The following is a 23121-nucleotide window of genomic DNA, read 5'->3' as shown; positions in this document are numbered from 1 at the left end:
TAGGATTTTGCAGAACAACTTCTGGAGTCATGCTGCAAGTGGGAAGCCTCCAAGCCAAAGGCACTTTACCTACAGGGAATCATGACCCAACCTAGCACTCTAAAGTGGCCCCTGAAGCCTGGCCCTTTACCCCAGTTCTGTCTGTCATTCTTGGAGGATTTCTAGACATTTTCACTGTAGCCTACCAGTTTCCTCCTTTAGACAGCAGCACTCCTACTCTCTTTTCTTGAAGACCACAATGCTGCTTTCTAAAAGATAAAATGCGAGGAGAAGGCTACAGGGACCCGATGAGGGTATACTAAGTTGCCTTAGTGTTTTCCATCACTTGTAATCCCTTGAGAGGAGAGACAAAGAAATGCCGCTTTATGTGCATGGCAGATCCTCCCAAACCGAGGTGTCTTGTGTCTCAGTGAGGTTTGGAAATAACTGAATCCATCAGCCTCCAGAACCACATAGTCATAAACTCCTTCCAGCTCTCTATCCTCACCTTTTTGCCCCCTGCTTCACCTCCCCCTTTGCTCTTATCACCAATATCTCTCTTTCTCCCTCATTTTTTCCCTGCCTCCCTCCCTCCTTCTATCTTGTGTCTTCCCTTAAAATGGCCATACTATAGAACCAAATTGTCTTCCTACTTGTTATGTCAAGTAAATGGAGCCCTTGGCTCCTCCTTTTGAATTTGGAGTGACAGACCTCTTGCAGTATGTTCCTAGCAAATAGAATGGGACAAGGAAATGTCTCGCTTCTTTAGCCCTGCCATTCTGGTTAGTGCTCTACACCCGGGCAATCTCTGGGTGAAAGGAGACGAGCACACACTGGGGCCCATCGGAGGCTATGGCCAACAGACTCCTCATTTGTCTGCTCACCACAATGTAAATTATTCCGCCATCAAAAGAGCAGATCTCTCTAAAGCTATCAAGAGAAGTTCCTTGATTAATTTCTATTGCTAGTCCTTGGCCTTTGGTTTCCTATAGTCTTCTGGTGATTACAATCTCCCTGGCTGTCTACTCTCATTCAAGTGGCAGGGGGTTATAATTTACTCCACAAATGGTACTTGGTGTCTACCAAGCCCTGTGCTAGTCAGTGGGAAAGCAGTGGTGCTATCAAAAGGCCACACATGCGCCATGGCACCATGTGAGAAAAGGTATAATCAGAGAAGTAGCAGAGGACACACAATCCTCCTCTTTTCCCATCTGCCTTCAGCTGAGGCAAGCGTAGGCTGGGCAGAGCGAGTTGAACACACAAGCAGAGGGTTCCAGGAGAGGGACCCAGGCCCTGTTTCACTGTACATTATTTGCAGAGAAATAGAGAAAAGAAACACCTCGTTGATTGCCAGCAGCCTTAGTTATCCCATGAAAGTTTATTAAAAATGCAGAGTCTTGAGCCCACCCCAGAACTGCTAAATCAGAACCTAGGTGATTTGGGGCTCACTAGAGTTTGAGAAACTCTGGTCTGGGAAACTGTGTAATAATGGGAGCCTCCTGGGTTAGTAAATGGCCTCATTATAATGTGGGAGCCCCCAAAGAGCAGTTGCTGATTATCAGCTTGCTCTTCCATTGAGCTAACTCAGACCTGCGGAGCCAGCTTGTTGCCAAGTTTCCAAAATGAGAGAGAAAATGAGCTTCCAAAGCCATTCATGCTTGTCTCTCTTTAAGAGACAAACACACGGATAAGTCCCTGACTTCCAGGAGCTTGGAGTTCAGTAGGAAAGACAGATGGAGTCTGGCAATTACAGACCAGGACCATAGTGATGTAGTCAGAGAAGCAGTGAGTGACATGGGGCCGTGTAGGGTGGCAGCTAACCCAGTCTCCGTGGAAGAAGGACAGTTTCCTGTAGAAAAGATCAGCTAATCTGAGATCGAAGGGCTGACAAGGAGCCTATGGGGCAGAGGCAGAGCAGAGATGGAGGTCCTTCCCTAGTCAGTCCCACTGGGGAGTTGGAAGCGAGACTTACTCTTTTGCTTTCTTTTCCCCCGGAGCCATGGAGCTGTGGAAACCTCGGTCCCAACAGCAGGGCTGCTTGCTTTCTTGCTTTCTGTGTTTGCCCAAATGTCCTGGCAGATTTAGTGTCAAGACCTCATCTCTCCTTCCTTTCATCTCCAGTAACTCAGTGAAGGCCAAAAACAAACAAAACAAAACAAAACAAAAAAACCCACCAAAAAAACAAAAGACAGTGTGCATCCTCATTCTATAGACCCCGAAGAAGCACACGCACACTTGGGGTGAAGGAAATGTTGGTACGTAGCATGAAAATGGGTCTCTCTGAAAGCTAGGGTGTCTTGTTTTCATAGTCACAATTAATGAATGTTTAGTTTTCAAAGTAATTTACATTGGGAGCTCTAGCCCATAGCATCTCGAACTTTTGCATGTCACGGTGCACATACCAAATGATCATGTGTGTAGGGAACACTAAGGCAACTAGATAAGGCTGTTGGTGGTAGGAGACAATGGGCCTCAGGGTGGGCCAGATGAGAATGCGGACTAAGGTGTTTGGATTTGATGTTATAAGTAACAGAGAGCTACTGAATATAGCCCCTAAGGTAACTAGGAGGACAAAGGAGATGGTGTGTGTTTGCCATTCAGTGGTTTTAGAAAACTCAGCAGAAGACCAGGAAATGGTATGGTGATTTGTTAGAAAGATGTTTTTATATTCCAGGGGCCAGTGATGAGAGCCTGGGGAACATAGTAGCAACAGAAGTCTAGAAATAGGATTTTTCTTCTTCCAGTTTTACTTAAGGAATTGATTCCATTGGAAAAAATTCAGCCTTAAAATACCTGTTGAGCAAAACTTTATCACCAAGAGAGATACTAGTTTATTTGAAAAAGAAAAAGTAAAGTCAGCAAGGAGACCTGTGCAAATATTCAGCCTGGCCTATGGCTTTATCATTTCAGATATTTGAAGATATTCACCTTGATAAACAACCCAAAATCCAAGAATTACTTAATTGTACTGACAATATTTTCACATACATTTTTATCCTGGAGATGGGTCTGAAATGGGTGGCCTTTGGATTTCAGAAGTATTTCACCAGTGCCTGGTGCTGGCTTGATTTCACCATTGTGATTGTAAGTGTACCATCTCTCTTAAGGGGTAAAGGAGTGTGGTGTCTGCAACTTTATCTCAAGCAATTTAGGAAAAAAAATAAGACAGAAAATGACAAAGCTGATGGGGTGAAATGTTAATAATCAGTGTGTATTTCTTTTATTAAAAAAATATTTTTATTGATTTCAGAGAAGAAGGGAGAAGGAAAGATAGAAACATCAATGATGAGAGAGAATCATTGATTGGTTGCCTCCTGCACTAGAGCCCACAACCCCGGCATGTGCCCTTGACTGGAATCGAACCAGGGGCCCTTCAGTTCGCAGGCCAACGCTCTATCCACTGAGCCAAAGCATCTAGGGCCATCAGTGTGTATTTCTAAGAACAAAGATATTATCTCACATAGTCACGGTGCAATTTGGACAATAAATTTAACAAGATCCAATACTAAAAAATCTATTTTCAGATTTTGTCAATTGTTACAACAAAGTCCTTTATAGTTAACTAGAAGCCCGGTGCACGAAATTCGTGCACGGCAGGGGGTTGTCCCTCAACCCAGCCTGTACCCTCTCCAATCTGGGACTCCTAAACGGGCAGTCGGACATCCCTCTCACAATCCAGGACTACTGGCTCCCAACTGCTTGCCTGCCTGCCTTCCTGATTGCCCCTAACCGCTTCTGCCTGCCAGCCTGATCACCCCCTAACCACTCCGCTGCCAGCCTGGTTGATGCTTAACTGCTCCCCTGCCAGCCTGTTTGCCCCCAACTTCCCTCCTCTGCCAGCCTGGTCACCCCTAACTGCCCTCTCCTGCAGGGTTGATCACCTTCAATTGCCCTCCCTTGCAAGCCTGGTCCCTCTCAACTGCCCTCCCTTGCAGGCCGGGTGCCTCCCAACTGTCCTCCCCTGCTGGCCATCTTGTAGTGGCCATCTTGTGTCCACATGGGGGCAGGATCTTTGACCACATGGGGGCAGCTATATTGTGTGTTGCAGTGATGATCAATCTGTATATTACTCTTTTATTAGATAGGATAGAGGCCTGGTGCACGGGTGGGGGCCAGCTGGTTTGCCCTGAAGGGTGTCCCAGATCAGGGTGGGGTTCCCTTGGGGCGTGGGGTGGCCTGAGTGAGGGGCCTGTGGTGGTTTGCAGGCGGGCCACGCCCCCTGGCAACCTAAGCGGAGGCCCTGGTATCTGGGATTTATTTTCCTTCTACAATTGAAACTTTGTAGCCTGGAGCAGAGCCAAGCCTGCTGTTCCCTCCGGGGCGGCAGCCATCTCTGTGGCAGTTAATTCACCTTCTACAGTTGAAACTTTGTTGCCTTAAGTGGGTGGGCCCGGCCAGGGTGTGCTTTAAAGCTTTGCTTCCCCTGTTGCCGCCGGCAACCCTGGCCTGCTCTCTCAAGCTCCATTCTGTTGCCATTTGTTTGAATTTGTTTACCTTCTATAATTGAAACTTTGTAGCTTGAGTGGAGGCTTAGGCCTGCAACGGCTATGGAAAGCTTGGCTTGCTCTGTTACCTGGGAAACCTTGCTCTCTGTGGCTGTAGCCATCTTGGATTGGGGTTAATTTGCATACTCGCCCTGATTGTCTGGTGGGCGTGGCTTGTCTGGTGGGCGTGGCTTATGTAGCAGAGTGATGGTTAATTTGCATATTACCATTTTATTAGAGAAGATTTTCTGTATCCCACCCATCACTATCTCCCCCTTTCCATACCTCACCTCAATCCAGTATCCAATTCAGGACCCCACATGACATATCATTGACATGACTCTTTGGTTTCCTTTAATTCACAACAATTTCTCAACTTTTCTTTACTTTTCATTAAACAACTAATGTAAATGCATCATTCTTACCTGCATGAACTATAGTTTTGCCAGACAAGGAGGAAAGAGCCTCTCCATCCATTCTTCCCCTTCCAGTAGTGTCTATGTGTCTGGATAATCCACCTGCCTCTTAGAATGGGGGTTCTTAACCCCACATTGTCTTCTCTGAGCATTCAGGCAGGCATGCTACCCAGCAGGCTTCTCTTCCCACCAGGTGTCTGTGACCAGTCTCATTGACTTAAAGGGCTTGAAATCCTTCCGGACTCTTCGCGCACTGAGGCCCCTGCGAGCTCTGTCCCAGTTTGAAGGAATGAAGGTACATTCTTCAAGTGCATGGGAGGGACTTTCTTCGGCTAGCAGGGAAAGGTGGAGCATTTCTCGCCGGGCTAAGAGGGCTTTCTTTAAATTGCCAAGCTTTTCTTGGACTCCTTCCCATCCAGCCCATTGCTTAGAATGTGAGAAATGGAGAAAAGTGTAAGATAAAGCCACCATCCTAAAAGAGCTTCTGTGACATGGACTATGGCTTCCCTTGAATCCTAAGGCAGGTGTTCCTTGAGTCTCCAACACCATCATCAGAAGACACTTCTCAAGAGATCCTGAGTGGCAATGAAAGGACCCATTACCTATGCAGCTGAGAGCAGGGCTTGTCGTGGAGTTCGGGGAGGGCCAGGGTGGCGGGTAAAAACAGTTCTAGGAGCCCCAGGCCTATCCTGGGACAAGCAAGAGCATGATGAATCTTACACATCTGTTATGTTTTTCTTCTGTTTTGTTTCCTTAAGGTGGTAGTTAATGCTCTCATAGGTGCCATACCTGCCATTCTGAATGTTTTGCTTGTCTGCCTCATTTTCTGGCTTATATTTTGTATCCTGGGAGTAAACTTGTTTTCCGGAAGATTTGGAAGATGCCTGAACACAACTAACCCGGCTTTACTTATAAACTACACCATTATTGCAAACCGAAGTCAATGTAAAAGTGAAAATTTCACCTGGGACAACCTGAAAGTCAACTTTGACAACGTGGGAATGGCTTACCTTGCCCTGCTGCAAGTGGTAAGTGCTGTCAGCATGTTTGTCACTCTTAGGAAAATCATAAATTATTTTTCAATGAATAAAAATACAGTGACTCCCCCGAGGCAATAGAATCAAATCCCAATTTCTCATGTGAGAGCCAGTGCCCTCTGGAATTGCTACTCACTAAGCATCTCCAACTTTATTTTCTACTGAGCCTCAACCTTCAAGTGATGCCCCTGTAGGGTCTGTCCCTCCTGCTCTGCCGTGGGTGATGCCTTGTTCTTCCGAGCTCCAACCAGAGAGGAGAGGGAAAGATAGAAGGGAGAGGGAAAGATAGCCTCGGAGGCCCTGCTGCACCATTAGTAACGGTTTCTTGTTGGAAGTCAGTCCCAGGTCAAGCCACAGCTGCCAGGTCTTGGACTGACAGTGCAGACAGATGTGGCATCAGGAGAGAGCCTTAAGCAGGTTCTTTCCAGAAATTGATTTGTAGCTTCTCTAGCAATTTTTAAGGCAGAACTTTCTTGTTTCTAAACTTTCTATTTTGTGTAAATTAAGAAGAAGAAAAATCCAAGACACCCATCCTTGCATTCCTTTCTACTGTCCTTGTATTTGGGCATTCTGCCCTGGAAGGGTGCTACATCATCTTACACACATCGGCCCACTGGCCTTGCTTGCTTTTGCCTGGGACCTATATGTTGATGGCAAGTCTATAATTGTGTTCATGTTTATCTGCTTTTTTTGTTTTGTTTCAGGCAACATTTAAGGGTTGGACAGATATTATGTATGCAGCTGTCGATGCCAGAGAGGTGAGCTTGTGTTCTACCATGTTCTTGAGTGCTGGGGTCAAAACAGGGATGTTACAACTACATCCTAGCATGCTCCAAAGTCCAGTCCTCTTTCTCCATAGTGGCCAAGGAGAAACCACTTATGTAGGAGATGGAGCCAGAAACAGCAACAGAATCACAGGATGCCTTGATTTTCTTCTCTCACCTTTTCTCCAAATGAGTGGGTAGGCAGAGCCATTTTTCAAAGGGTTCTTGCCCTTGACTGGGAAAATTGTAAGATGGGACTAGGTGTGAGCACGACAGCCCCTCTCATGGCTTCAGGCTCTCCCAAGACTAATGGGGTTTCTGATGGTTGTCAACTATTGAATTCTAGTTAAATAGAAATTGATCATGGATTCCCTAAGTTAGAAGAATACTCAGCAAACTCTTTTATTTCTATTTCCCAATTGGAAAATTGAGGAATTGAAAGGATGAGTGTTGTCCAAAGTCATGCTTTGAACAGATGGTTGAATCAAGAAAGGAATCAGCATTGTTTGTTTTTTCCTATCATCACAAACATATGTGTCTGATGTTCCATTTGAGAGTCTTTAGAGTTGATGTCTGGCACATAGTAGGTGTTCAGTACATGTGAGCTGGTAGTAGCAATAGAAGTGCTATGAGTAGTGAGAAGAGTGGTAGAGGCAATTTATAACCAAGGAAATATTTAGAAATATTAATGTGCTTATTTTTTTTGGTCTGAGTATATGGCCTTCCTAGTTTACTGTGAGCATCCATCTGCCTTGAGGTGGAGCTTGGGGATGGGGAGGAAATCTTATGCAGATGCATAATAGAAAAGTTGTGTGGCTCACATATGTGGGTGGAAGTATGTGGAGGGGTACCTGTCCTGATGCTGGTCCTGGGACATTCTAGTTGATGTGTGCTGGCTTTTATCATCATGGCCATTCTCTGTGTAGTTGTGGAGCATCCAGCTAGTCTCAAATATTAAAATTACAAGTGGTTAAACAATGGGCATTTCTACCCCCTCAGCTCTTCCTGGTCTCAAATACTGACTTGCTGCCATGTTCCCCACATGGTCTCCTGGTCCAGCAGTCTACTCCATTCCTTACTATGAGGCCCACCATGGCAAACCCATGGCTGTCAACCCCATGTCTAAGTCGCATGAGAACTGAAAAAAGTTTGAGAGGCCTCTCTCTATCCCCAGCGTCCGATGCTTTGAGTCACATTTTGAGCTGGGGAGCTTGGTTTTAATTAATTTGTGTCCATTCTGGAGCTTGATCATTCATTCATTCATTCATTCATTCATTCATTCATGATATGCTACATGTCACAAGGTATGCTAGGCATCAGGGATTCAAGAGTGACAGGACATAAGCATAAACTAAATCCGATGTGGGCTCTGTATGAAGGATGTAATTGTTCAACAGGAGTTGGCAGTTAGTCTGCCTCTGATAGTCTCACCTCCAGTCTGGCTCCCTCCCACTGCATGGTACCCTGAGCTAGGGGAAACTGAGGGGCTTTCTGCAGGCGCCATGGCTGTCTGGAGTGGGCTGAGGAGTTAATGCTGCTGCTGAGAAATACTTGGTCTTCTAGATGAGGTGTTTAATATAGCTTATATTTCTCTCCAGTAATTATTTTCTTCTCTCATTAAAAAAATTCCTAGAAGGAAGAGCAGCCAGAATTTGAGACGAACAAATACATGTACCTTTACTTTGTATTTTTTATCATCTTTGGCTCATTCTTCACTCTGAATCTCTTTATTGGTGTTATAATTGATAACTTCAACCATCAGCAGAAAAAGATAAGTATCGGGGTTGTCCTGGTTTGGTATTTTACTTCTCTTCTCCAAAGCACTTGAGTGAAACATAATTCTGGTCTAGAATGTTGTGCAAAGTAGCCTTTATCATCAGCATGAGAACAAAGAGGGGGCCACCTGGAGACGAAGCTTGAAGATGTGGCTGAAAAGGGACTAAAAACAGCTAGGTTTTATTAAACCATTGTTTTATCTCTCCATTCTACTCTTTAACACAAAGGACATTGTTGAACCCCAATAAAAAGGCAACTACCAGAATCAGTATTTATGACACTACAGTGATATTTTAGTAATCTTTCAAGTGTAACTTGTTACCCAGAATAGAAAGAATACTCTCTATAAAAATAAATAGATAGATAGATAGATAGATAGATAGATAGATAAAGTAAATAAGTAATTTTAAAAAGCCCTAGCTGGTTTGGCTTAGTGGACAGAGTGTCAGCCTGGGGACTGAAGGGTCCCAGGTTCAATTCTGGTCAAGGGCACATACCTGGCTTGTGGGCTCAATCCCCAGTAGGGGGCATGCAGGAGGCAGCCAATCAGTGATTGTCTCATTGATGTTTCTATCTCTCCCTCTCACTTCCTCTCTGAAATCAATAAAAATAAATAGGAAGGAAGGGAGGGAGGGAGGGAAGGAGAGAGGGAGGAAGGAAAGAAAGAGAGAAAGAAAGAATACTCTCCCCTATAGCAAACTGTGTCCTGGCTCCCAACACCCAAACTCAGCAGATTCATTGGAACAACTGGAAAAGAAGATGGTTGGGGAAGAGGCAGATTGTTTTAGGGAAATTCCCCATGCATTGTAATAAACAAGGTTTTTTTTTCTTCTGATTTTACTGTTCATAGTAAATGTGGAAAATAAGAGAAAATTTAAATCATCCATAAGGTGACCACCAAATGATAGCCATTTTGGATTAAGCCTCATCTCTTTGGTACAATCCCTCCCAGTTACTTCCCAACTAAATATGTATTCCTTTTACACAGTTGAGATTGCATGATATTTTAAATTTTGTAGCCCCCCCCCTCCTTCCCATTAGTCATGAGTCCATATCATGAAATCAACTTCTCCCCTTTCCTAGACATTTAGTTCAGTTCTAAATTTCTTGCTCTTCTAAAACTGTCACAAACATTCTTGAACTTCTCTCTGTGTATCTGATTATTCCTCAGGATAAGTTCTTAAATTTAAGGCATTAAAGATATACTATCAAATAATCTTTCAGAAATAGTGCTGGGTATGCTCCTTTTGCAAGATATGAAAATGCTGCTTTGTTCTTTTCTTATCACTCTGGTTTTTATAATTTTTAAAAAATCTTTTCTAGCTTGATGGATAACAGTGTTATCTCATTGCTTTATATTCATTTACGTGATCATTTGTGAGGTTATGTATGGTTTCACAGGATGGTGGCCATAAGTATTTTTCTCTTAAGAATTATGTTTTTAGCCTTTGTCTCTTTTTAAAATTGAGATTGTCATCTTTTTTTATATTTTTATATAGTGAGTTCACTTTGTGACTTGCTTCTTGTATTTTTGTAGTGACCTTTTTGACTTACAGACATTTAGCATATTCATGGAGTCAAACTCCCAGTCTTGACCTTTTTGACTTCTTCTTTTGCATTTCTGAATTCTGAAAACAGGTAACTAAATATTATTCACTTTGGGTTTCCCAGTTTTGGGGGGCTCTTTTTTATTTTTCTGTTGAACTCTTTTAACCCATCTAGAATATACCTTGATACTGATGAGCCCTCCTAGTATCTGCAGGGAGAGCCAGTCACTACCCTTATGCAACTATTAGTCACTGCTGTTACTCGGGAGTGTGCTATATGGAGTCACCTCTGCAATATGCAGCTTGATTGCAATCAATACCTGCAATTTGGGTGTCAGGCCTTATGATTTTAGGTTTCAGCTTACATTTGAAATCACTATTCTGATTAGTCTATAGCAATTTTGTTTTGTTTTACTTTTATTACAGAAAATTTCAAACAACGCACAAGAGTATACTAAAATGAACCCAAACTACCTATCACCCATCACAATATTTATTGATTTAAGAACATCCTTATGCTATCTGGCCTCACCCAAACCTGCCACCAGGTTTTTTTTTGTGTTTTTTTTTTTGTAGAACTAATCAGACATTTCATCCACAGATTTTGAGAACATAGCTCTTTTTAAGCATAACCACAAATCAGTTATCTCACCTAAAAAGATGAATATGAATTCTTTAAATTTGTCAAATACCCAGTCCATGTTCAAATTTCCTCCCGTCTTTCATTTTCTTAAAATACTTATTTGTTCTTTCATTGATTAATTCATGTGTATTAAAGTTAGTTTCTTTTCAAATCAGGATTCAAATAAGGGCCTCCCATTTGACAGCTTCCTTGCTCTCTGGAATGATGAGATGTGCCCGGCCTAGTCAGACCCTCCCTGTCCCAGATCTGGAATCAGCCGTTCTCTAAGGAGTGCTGGGTTTGTTGTGTGACGTGGAGTTCCAAGACCGCAGTTTGGAATGCTCACTGTCATTGTTTCGAGGCTTTTTCAGTGGACAGAGCTACTTCACATTTAAGACTCCTGGGAGATATATGTGGAAATATGAATACTGATCATTCAAATTCAGGAGGTTTTCATTTAACCGATAAATCTGTATCTCCTCTCCTTTACACTGAGAAACCTGGTTCTCATGGGCACAGGAGATGATAGCAGTACCATTTTCCATACTTACTTATTTTCTTTATCCCACAACACACACTTAGGACAGGCTCAGAAAAACAGTGTTAATACTACCATGATGCATATGATTACTGAAGACACTTGTGTCTGCCAGGCACCCTGAAACAACCTGATTAATTTCTAGGGCTCTATTTTTATTTTATTTTTACTTTGGTACAATACACATAGCACAAAATTTACCATCTTAACCATTTTTATCAGACAGTTCAGTGGTATTAAATACATTCATCACCACTGTCTATCTCAACAACTCTTTTCATCTTGTAAAACTGAAACTCTGTATCCATCAAACAATAACTCCCATTCTTCTTTCCCCAGCCCCTGGCAACCACCCTTCTACTTTCTGTCTCTATGACTTTGACTACTCTAAGTATCTCATATAAGTGAAATCTTACAGTATTTGTCTTTTCGTGACTGGCTTATTTCATTTAGCATTATGTTCTTGAGTTCATTTTGTTTGTTTATTTGTCTTATTTGTTCATTTGTTGCTTTCTGTTTTATATTTACACTAGAGGCCCAGTGCATGAAATTTGTGCACTTGGAGGGGGGGTGTCCCTCAGCCCGGACTGCACCCTCTCCAGTCTGGGAGCCCTCAGGGGATGTCTGACTGATGGCTTAGGCCTGCTCCCTATAGGAGCAGAGGCGGGAAAGGCTCCCACCACTGCTGCTGCGCTAGCCAGCCATGAACCCAGCTTCGGGCTGAGTGGCGCTCTCCCTGTGGGAGCACACTGACCACCAGGGGCAGCTCTTGCATTGAGCATCTGCCCCCTGGTGGTCAGTGCGTGTCATAGCAACCGATCATTCTGCTTTTTGATTGATTTGCATATTAGCCTTTTATTATATAGGATAATGTCTTATTATGGGCAAGGCCTCTAATTCATTTTTTTTTAGGTAGTTAAAGGAAGGGGCAGAATTTTCACTTGAGCCTGAAGCTAAAATTGCCCTTAGCTCAAAAATCTGCATACCACTGAGACACATCTTGGTGAGGCTCATTCTGAACCCCCACACTGTTCTATTATGTGTATAAGTATTGGGAACCATCTTATCTCTTTAGTGAAAGGAACCTTTTGTTATGTTACAATGACTAACTTTATCTCATGAGTTGTAATTTGGCTTTAAGCCTATATCCAGTATTCATACAGCAACTTCAGCTCTTCTGTTCAATGTTTACCTGGCATATCTTTTATTTTATCCTCTCTAAATCTTTCTAGATTTTTATGTATTAGATAGGAATAGCCCATGGACACAGACAATAATCTGTTGAAGGCCTGGAAGGGGTGGGTGCAGGGTGGAGGAGATCAATGGGAAACCCCCCCAAAAACAAAGGGATATCTGTAATACTTTGAACAATAAAGATACATTTTAAATGAAGGAAAATATCTTAGTTGAAAAGAGTTTTATGTGAAATAATATAAGTAATTGCTCTACACTGTACTTTATGTTCCCAACTCCTCTCAAAGAGATATTAATTGACCCTATGTTCACTGACTGCAGGACTGACTTCCGCCATGCCGACCCAGCACTGACTGTCACAGGGGCTGCGATCAGAGCCTGATTCTCTCTCCCGGCCTCTGTCCGGGTCTGATCACAGCCCTCTTGGCAGTCAGTGCTGGGTTGCTGAGGCGCCCGCAGTGTGGCAGTCAGTGCTGACTTCTGGTGTTCGGTCGAGTCTTCGGTCATTACAGACCCTGGCTCTTTATATATAGATATAGATATAGATATAGATATAGATATAGATATAGATATAGATATAGATATATAGATATGTAGATATATAGATATATAGATATATATAGATATATAGATGTGAGTGAAGTCATATGGTTCTTGACTTTTTCCATCTGACTTATTTCACTTAGCATGATATTCTCAAGATCCATCCATGTTGTTGGAAATGGCAGTATTTCATCTTTTTGTATGGCTGAGTAGTATTCCATTGTATATATGTATAACATCTTTATCCAATCATCCATCAAAGGAATGTAAATTGGTACAGCACTATGGAAAACAGCATGGAGGTTCCTCAAAAAATTAAGAATAGAGCACCATATGACCCAGCAATCCCTCTTCTGGGTATCTACCCAAAAAATTTGAAAACATTTATTCACAAAGATATATGTATCTTTGTTCATTGCAGCATTATTCATGCTGGCTAAGACATGGAAACAACCTAAGTGTCCTTTGATAATGCACTAAATTTTTATGAAGTTTAATTTATTTTTTCTTCTGCCTTCGGTGTCATACTAAAGAAATTATTGCCAAATCCAATGTGATGAAGCTTTTGTCTTATTTTCTTCTTAGAGTTTTGCTGTTTTAGATTTTATATTTATGTCTTTGATCCATTTTGAGTTAATTTTTATATATGGTGTCAGGTAAGGATTCACATTTATTCTTTTGCATGCAGATATCCATTTTCCCAGTGCTAGTTTCCCCAGTCTTTGAAAAGGCTGTCCTAGGGCTGTATATTTTTGGTCCATACTGGTGGTGTAAATTCAAATCCCATACCCACCTCAAGGCTGGCCTGGGTTCACAAATTATCAGGGAAGATTGGGTTTTTACCCACAGTGCACACTGAGACAGCTTCCTAGTTGTCTTTCATTGCCAACAAATTCTGTCATCTTCACCTTTTCATTGGCAGCACTTGGAAAGTTCAGATTCACACAGGACTTCAGCAGAAGCCCACTGCCTTTTCTCCCAAGACCCCTTGTGGTTTTTAAAGCTCAAGATTCTAGATTTTACAGAGATTAGAAAATGCTCCTAGACCAACTGTGGCTTTAGAACTAACTTACTACTCTGTCTTATTTTTTAAAAATCTCTCTTGATTTTTAGGCCCTAGAGATTTTCCTTACTTTGGTAAGGAAAATTGGATTGTTCAGCTATACAATTTAAAGGAATTCTCTTCTGTTTTATCCAGGATGTCTAGATATTTTACTTAAAGTCCCCTAAAACTTTCAGAAATGAAAAATCTAGTTCATTTTTCTATTCTTTCTTACTCAGTAGTGAAAACCCTTAAAGCTGTCTAATTTTTATTTCTGAAAATGGCTCTGGACAGATTCTGTGAAATTTTATTAGTAGTGAGTTATATATTCATTCATTTAAGAGAATTTTAATTGCCACTGAGTGGGATTTTTTGTTTAAATTGTGTCACTCATTTATATTTTTGTTGCACTGTTGTTTGATTTATGCAACCTGAAATATTTCCAGTTTTGTAAAGGTTCTGTAGATGTTTGCAAATAATTTGTTATCTTTGTTTATATTCTAAAAAATGATATATACTTGATAAAAGTAAAATTTCTCCCCTATTCCTTAATTTAAACCCGGTTTCCTTTCAGCCCTCCCCTAGAGTCCAGCCTCTTTTGCTTCCCATTGAAATTTTAGGAATTAATGACAGAAGTGGAATATAACTTTATTTCTGACAATTCAGAACCTGTTCCTAAAACTGTTAATAATATTAACTCTCCTCTTCTTCATATACTTAGGTGGCCAAGACATTTTTATGACAGAAGAACAGAAGAAATACTATAATGCAATGAAAAAGTTAGGATCCAAAAAACCTCAAAAGCCCATTCCAAGGCCTCTGGTAAGAGAAGTAATTGATTCTAAATACATAGCTCATTACGTGGTTATGAGGAACTCAGATGTCAACACTGCTGCTCTTCTTTAATTTTTAAAGTTTACAGACTTTTTCCAAGAACAATAAAAACCCAGATGCACAGGTGTATGTTTTAAGTCCTTAGGAAAATTAGACACTCATATTCAATAGTAAGAGTCTGGGTAACAACTTTAACTTGCTTTTTAGTGAGCACACAACAGGTGCTTAGTATATACTCATTGCAATGACGAGAAGTTAGCAGACTTTTTTTTCCCCATTGAATTTATTGGGGTAACATTGGTTCACAAAACCACCCAGGCTTTGAGTGTACAACTCAACAAAACATCATCTGCACACTGCATCATGCACCCATCCCCCCAAGCAAAGCCTCCTTCCGTCTCCGTCTCCTCACCGCCTGTGCCCACCTCCACCTCACCACCTCCCTTTCCCTCTGGCTGTCACCACACTGTTGTCTGTGTCTGTTAGCAGACCATTTTAATTTCATCTCGATCAGTTTAAACTGTATTTATAATACATTTTGTCAACTTTTTCAGCTGTGAAGTTGAGGCCATGCATACTCACTTTCACTTCACAAATGTTTATGATAAACTTTCTGTGTCAGGCACTGGCAAACATTTCCTGTAAAAGGTCAGGCAGTAAATATTTTTGGCTTTGCAGGCCTTATGGTCTCGGCTGCTACTGCTCTCTCTGCCATTGTGCCAGAAAAGCAGCCACAGATGACACAGAACATACGTGCATGACTGTATTCCAGTACACCTGGATGTAGAGACACTGACGTTTGGGTTTCATATATGTTTCATATGTCAAAACGTTATTCTTCTTTCGAGGTTTTTCTCAAACATTTAAAAACATAAAGTCCATTCTGAGCTCCCAAGTTATATAAAAACAGGCGGTGGGCCAGATTTGGTCTATGGGCGTAGTTTGCTGATCCTGCTGTAACTGGTATGAAAGGGCTGCTCAGTGCTCACAGTCTAATTGAAGGGCTGGGATTTGAGAGCATTCAATTATAAAGTAATACAACAAGCACCGTTGGTAGCTCTGACAAGTGAGTTTGAAGACTTTTAAGGTGGAGAGGGTCAGTGGGGGCAGCAGAATGGAAGAAGGGCTTGAGAACTGAAGTGTATGGAGGATTTTGAGATTTTCATTTGAACATAGACCCCAAAGTGTGTTAAATTTACTGCTGTTCCCAGCATGCAAAATAGAGCCTGGCATCAAATGTGTCCTCTATATATTTTTTTTGTTGTTGTTTATTTGTTTGTTTTTGCTTTTCAGATCATGTGTTTTTATGTATGTATGTATGTATGTATTTATTTATTTATTTAATTGTCTAAAGTTTTACATATGTCTCCTTTTCCCCCAATTGACACACCCCCCCCCCCCCCAGCCATTCCCACCCTGGGCAACCCCTCACTGCTCTAGTGTCTGTGTCCATTGGTTATGCTAATATGCATGCATATAAGTCTTTCGGTTGCTCTCTAATGCCCCCCTGCACCTGCCATTTGTCTCTGGATCGATTCTTTTTCATCAAATTATGTTGATAATTATATCCCACATATGAGTAAGATCATGTGATAATTATCTTTCTCCAACTGGCTTATTTCGCTTAGCACAATGCTCTCCAGTTCCATCCATGCTGTTGCAAATGATAAAAGTTCCTTCTTTTTTATAGCGGCACAGTGTTCCATTGTGTAGATGTACCACAGTTTTTTAATCCCCTCATCTGCTGATGGGCACTTAGGCTGTTTCCAAATCTTAGCTATTGTAAATTGTGCTGCTATGAACATAGGGGTACATATATCCTTTCTGATTGGTGTTTCTGGTTTCTTGGGATATAGTCCTAGAAGTGGGATCACTGGGTCAAATGGGAGTTCCATTTTTAACTTTGTGTATATGTTTTTGAATGAAAGAATGTTTTAGGGCACATGCACACAGCCCATCCCACTAGGATTATTTGTGTTGCACTAAAAATGTCTGTGAATGGCAGGGCTAACTGTCTAGAGTTTATATAATGAAGAATTTTTGACCAAGGAGTTAATGATGAAATTATATTTGGGGAGATTAAATCTGTCAACAGTAGGTGTCAACTTCCCTAAATCTAGCTTTTCAGTACTAATCTCACCTATTAGCACTAATTTCACTTTGAAATTTTTACCTGAACTTGAGCCAACACAAAAGACACAGGTAATTTTTACTTACATGTCTGTGCTATACAACCACTGACTCAACACCAGTTGGTCCCAGATTTGGAATTAACTCTACTCATGAGACACAGTATGTTTCCCCGTATTTACCAGTCTATTTCATGAAGGATATGGAGCTAGCAATGCATCACACAGCCGGACAGAAGTTGCAATGTCACAGATGCAGCGTCTAGGCCATCTATGTACAAACCAGTATACAAGTTCACTATTGGTAATAACATCAAGTACCCAACTTTTCTGTTTCCTTGTTTAGTAATCATTGGATCAGAATCCTATTTACCTACCCTTATCCGCAGGTGGAACAAAAATTAGAAACTTGGCGTCTAAGAATTGCTTGAATGTAGTTTTGGTTAAGTGTAAGGTTTGATTATTCTGAACAGACAAGTGGAGCCTTGGAGGTGATAATTCCATTTTGTCCAACATAATTATGTGAGCGGGTATTCTCTGCATTAATAGTATTGAAATCAAAATATAGAAACAGATGAAACATAGAGACCAAAGTTTATCTTTTTATTATTAAATCCAACATGAGCTGTTTTGTTTTTGCAAAACATCCTCCATCACATCAAAATTATGTTGTTACTAAGAATTTTATTTAGTTATACTTTTTTGTTTTAAGCTAAAATTAAAGCTATAAGCCTAAAGCTTAAAAAAAATTATTTAATTTAATTTAAAGAAATGAAAATATTATAAAGAATTTTTTGCTCTTTAAAAAGAGTTTGTGCATTTTCCAAGAAGCTGCTTTAATTGTAAGAGAGAATACATTCTGTTGTATATGCCTTTGTTATTTGTTATTTCATCCTTACAACTCAAAGTGATCTATGATTCCTTTCTTTTTCTCTCTCAGAACAAATGCCAGGGTCTCGTATTTGACCTGGTCACAAACCAGCTCTTTGATGTCTTCATCATCATCTTCATTCTCCTCAACATGGTTTGCATGATGGCTGAGTCACATGGCCAGTCTAAATCCATGAGTTCCATCCTTGAGCGTCTCAACCTGGCCTTTGTGGTCATCTTCACAATTGAGTGTCTCATCAAAATCTTTGCTTTGAGGCAATACTACTTCACCAATGGCTGGAATTTGTTTGATTGTTTGATCGTGGTCGTTTCTATTGTTAGTAAGTAAAATCAGCAGCCAGAGGGGTGTTAATCTGAGAGCCAGGAGTAAATTTGTATTATTATTTGGAAGTATATCCAAACTATCCATAAAGCAACAAATGAGGCTTAATGTGATTTCTGAAAACAGGTGTGCTAATGCCATTCTTTACTGGAAAGTTGCTAGGTGATAGAGTAATTTCCATTCCCTCAACTGTCTACCCAATTGGAGTAGAGAGTTAAATAATAATGTGGGTCATTTAGTCAATGGAGATAGGCAAAATTAAGGTGACTTAAAAGTCTTTGTGGGGTTACCTGGTTAATCTTGGTAACTGAGTCAGAGTTCTATCTTCCCTGTGAAACTATAAGCCCTAATGAACATTTTATAATTTTAAGGATTTGGCATTTAGTTTCCATATTTTTCTTTAGTTCAAAATCCATGAACTATGCTTATCTCTACTGTTTGGACCCCATTCACCAGCTAGGCTCACTTTATAATCAGTATATTTTCCCTAACCGTAGGCAGAATTAACTATAAGATTTATGAAAGAAGAATGGGGTGGGGGGAGGGTTATTGGCCATATACCTTTATTATTCATGCTTAACCATCGAGTTTACTCTGAGTTTTTGAAGTCTGCTTTTAACTAAATCAGTAATTTGACTTTTTATAATTGTGTAAAATTGCCCAGGGGCCTTTCTTATAGTTAAAAAAGCAGTGGAAGTAATAACAACTGATTTCACAGGTGGAAGCTTTTGTGATATTTCAGAAAGGATGCATTAAACAGATATTTTGGATGAAAATATTTTGGTTCCTATCACTGCAGCAATGTCGTTTTTCAGAGGGCAAGTTCATAGGCTATTCTGGCTTCTAAGCCATGTAGATAAAGTTCACCAATAGATCCATGTGCTTACAGTTAAATAGATCCTTAATTTTTATTAGTCAATTCCAATCATAAATTCTGGTGAAACTGACAGAGGCAACTGTGTTAGAAAGTGGTGGTTGGACGATTCTGGGGCAGCCCTCTTGTAGCTTACAGAGCCCTTTCTCCACTATGCAGAGAGCAGCTCGTCCACTCCACTCTCCATTGAACTCCTTCCAGGCGGTGCCAGGCATCGTACAGTTTGTAGAAACATTTCTGACTTCTGTCCCTTAAATAAATATTAGGCAATTGCAGTTAAACTGCATAGCACTGGATAACATTTGGCTCCAGTGGTTGAGCAAATATGCACATTGAGCCAAATCCTGCTCACCAAAGGCAGCATTTTTTTATTCCTTTGCCAGTAGGTCTGCCATTCAACTCTTAGCCGCTACACTTTCTCAAGCTCTTCCCTAAGCTTTTAGAGAAATATACAAGGAGATTGAGCCACAGTGAGTCCCTCTTTAGGAGTTAACAATCCAGTTGTTAAGACCTACTCATCTTAAAGAGTCAGAAACAGGGAAATTAATTGAACACCAAAGTACATGGTACACAGACGATTGATCTCAGAGATGGGACAGATTACTGTGGACTTGATTACTTAAAAGAACTATTCCTGGAGGGGGTGGGTCGTAAAGGATGGACCTCCTCCAGTGGTTGCTAAATTGGTACTTAATGAATTCTACATCTCACCAGGGTTGACTGCCCAACTAACATGTGAATTAAACTTCTTGGCACAATTGGGCAGTGAAATATGTCATCAATTAGTTCTTATTAGTCATTAGGCGATGGCAGATAGTTTTGGCTGCCCATCACCCTGAAGGACCTTAGAGGACCACCAGAGCAAGGCCATGTCTACACATTCCAACCATTCTATAATATCGGGGCCAAAATGTGAGTTGTTTTAAATCTTTGTCTCACTCGCCCACAGAGTAGGCAGTGAGAGAAGAGAGTGACATTTTAGGCCAATTATTAGGCAGTTTTCAGAAACCTCTGCTTGAGATGCCATTTCTGAGGTGTCTACCACAACAGAGAAAGTATCTCTAATTTAGTCCCTGAAATTTTTTGAATTTGGACTCAGGAGTCCTTAGAATTAACATATTAACAAATATATGAGAGATCCATGACAGCTTTAGCCCAAAGATGAGCATCCTAACACTACCATCTCCTGACAAGTTGTGTTCAAATTCCTCTATACAAATAAGAACCTGTTACTTTATGGAACTTTGAGGTTAGGTTTTCCACAATTTCCACTGAAACTCAGCCTCAAGCCAACCTTCATTAGCAGAAATTTCTCTTTGTACTCTAATCTAAAAGACTCCATCTATAGTTCATCTATTTTCCACTCTATACATCCAATAAACGTGGAAAACTATTATATTATTACCCCACGAGTGACTTTAAATGCCCAACATAGATAATGTATTTCAAGTTCATGAGAGAAACTCACAAAATAGCCTTTCATAAGCTACATTTTCTTTTCTTTCCTTGGGTCTTTAGGTCCCACCTAAAACTGTACGGCCCTTGGAAATTGTTTTCCAAGTTAAGGTACAGATAGATATTTCCCCTTATATGGGTAAAGAAAATTCTTAATTTTGTGCATAAATTAAAAGGTATTGATAAAAGTCAGTCCCACTAAGATTCCAAGGCAGGAGAGACAGTCTGGTCTAAAACCGGAGGCCTGCTAGAAATTGACGGGCTCTTCTCCTCTTCCTCAGGCACAATGATTTCTGCCTTAGAACACCAGGATCACATTCCTTTCCCTCCCACACTCTTCAGAATTGTCCGCTTGGCTCGGATCGGCAGGATCCTGCGGCTTGTCCGGGCGGCACGAGGAATCAGGACCCTCCTTTTTGCTCTGATGATGTCCCTTCCCTCCCTGTTCAACATCGGTCTTCTCCTCTTTCTGGTTATGTTTATCTATGCCATTTTTGGTATGAACTCTTTCTGTAAAGTGGCGCACGACTCTGGGATTGATGACATATTTAACTTCCAAACTTTTGCAGGCAGCTTGCTCTGTCTCTTCCAAATAACCACCTCAGCAGGTTGGGACACCCTCCTCAACCCCATGTTGAAATCGGACGATTCATGTAAAACCAATGGAGAGAACTGTCACCTCCGTACCATAGCCATCGTCTACTTTGTCAGTTACATCATCATCTCCTTTCTCATTGTTGTCAACATGTACATTGCTGTGATTTTAGAAAACTTCAATACAGCCACTGAAGAAAGTGAGGACCCTTTGGGTGAAGATGACTTTGAAATGTTCTACGAAGTCTGGGAAAAGTTTGACCCAGAAGCCACACAGTTTATCAAATATTCTGCCCTTTCTGACTTTGCTGATGCCCTTCCCGAGCCTCTGCGTGTGGCAAAGCCAAATAAATTTCAGTTCCTCGTCATGGACTTGCCCATGGTAAGCGGAGATCGCCTCCACTGCCTGGACATTCTCTTCGCTTTCACCACGAGGGTACTCGGCGACTCCACGGGCCTGGACGGCATGAAGGCGATGATGGAGGAGAAGTTCATGGAAGCCAACCCTCTGAAGAAGCTGTACGAACCCATAGTCACCACCACCAAGAGGACGGAAGAGGAGCGGTGTGCTGCTGTCATCCAAAAGGCCTTTCGAAAGTACGTAGTGATGGTGAAGACGAACAAGTGTGCCTTGGAAGACAGGCTGTGTTCACCGCTCCAGACACTCTGCAATGGAGACTTGTCCAGCTCCGGGGTGGCCGAGGGCAAGGTCCACTGTGACTGAGCCCCTCACCGCCATGCCTACCTTACAGCCTCACAGCCTCTGAGCACCGGGGACCCACAGCCCAGTGTGTGAACCAACAGTGGACTCAGTTGAACTAGTTATTCCATTTTCTTGGATAAAAGAAGTGCTATTTCAGGGTTCACTTCAAATGGTTTCTACAGTGCTGTAAGATGAGGCTGCCTGACTGTAACCACTGCTACTGTCTTAACCAGACAGGCCTGTAGAGGACACACTAATGTTAGGATTGAAACACAGTGCGAATTATGTCAAAACAAAAGAATAAGAAAGAAACAAAAAACATTAAAAATTTTAATCGTTTTTCCATAGGTTTTGAGGTACATTATCTAATATCTTTGTTTAATGTTTTCCCCAATGCAAGTATGTGGCTTATCACATAGAGCTCTTTTGCATGCTAAGCAGTAAAAATTCAAAACCTGCCAATAAAAAAATAGCTCACTGCACATATTTTTACCAACATTAGATAGTTGGAGTTTATTTCAAACTCAAAAGCATGATCTTGACTTGTCAGTTACCACCATATTTTCACCAGCTACAATCTCTGTTATATATATTTGGATAAATAAACAAACAAATGAGGCTTTCCATTTTGCATTTTATTCAGAAAGTACACTAAAAAGCCTATTGTTTGGTGGTTGTGTAAGCAGTGGTTTAAATGTGGTGCTTTGCTTGGAATTAAAGGTGGAAAAGCAAGTGGTATACTGATAAGGTGTAACAGTTGGCTCTTCAGGAAAAAGAAAAGCCAGGATTTGTAGTATTTGCTGATCTCTGTGGCGAATACCTCCATCCTGGCTGATTTCAAGCTACTGACATGTTTCTACAGATGGCGTTGGGAAGAAGTGTCCAGCATCCGGTCTCACAGGCCGGCCCGAGCTGGCTCCAGCACACCGCTGGCTGGAACCAATGAGAAAGGCTCATGTGACTTTGGTAGCAAATATGCAGTGGGCCCCTTCAGTGGAGACAGCACCCTCTCAGCAGCACCTGGACCTCAGGGTGCAGGCGCCATGGGACAGAGTGGTTAGCTGGTGACCATAGCCACCTGATGGACCCTACACTTAGTTCTGGCTGGATGTCTGCTTGAAAAGCAGCCCAGAGAACACCCCAGGCCTATCAAGAGGGCCTGGCCCCAGGGCTAGCTCAGGACCTCCCTAAAAACTGGAGACACCCTGAGGCCAAACAAGACATTATGCTGGCAGCCCCCAGAGACTGGACTGGGGGCAAAGAACCTACATTGTGATCATCTAAGTGTGAGGGAAACCCTGCAGAAACAGCCCTGGAGCCCTGTACCTCACCCAGCCTGGCGAAGCTGATGTTTCTACCAGCAGCCTGGGGTCTGAG

The 23121-nt window shown here is 41.6% G+C and overlaps 1 protein-coding gene across 1 annotated transcript in view; it reads left to right on the top strand.

The window, feature by feature from the left end:
* SCN11A (sodium voltage-gated channel alpha subunit 11) overlaps nt 1-21803 on the top strand; it is a gene marked incomplete at its 5' end in the record, with an annotated part of 67791 nt that extends 45988 nt beyond the window's left edge. Inside the window, 8 exons of the mRNA XM_079794530.1 lie at nt 2890-3063; nt 5073-5174; nt 5638-5907; nt 6621-6674; nt 8314-8455; nt 14664-14764; nt 17846-18116; nt 20729-21803. Coding sequence (XP_079650656.1) covers nt 2890-3063; nt 5073-5174; nt 5638-5907; nt 6621-6674; nt 8314-8455; nt 14664-14764; nt 17846-18116; nt 20729-21765 — 2151 coding nt within the window. The 3' untranslated portion in view covers nt 21766-21803. The remainder of the gene's footprint in view (nt 1-2889; nt 3064-5072; nt 5175-5637; nt 5908-6620; nt 6675-8313; nt 8456-14663; nt 14765-17845; nt 18117-20728) is intronic.
* Between the last annotated feature and the right edge of the window lie 1318 nt (nt 21804-23121).

Source organism: Cnephaeus nilssonii (assembly GCF_951640355.1).
Source record: "Cnephaeus nilssonii genome assembly, chromosome: 17".
NCBI lineage: Eukaryota > Metazoa > Chordata > Mammalia > Chiroptera > Vespertilionidae > Cnephaeus > Cnephaeus nilssonii.
Note: the sequence above shows the minus strand (reverse complement) of the source record. Positions and strands in the feature narration are given on the sequence as shown.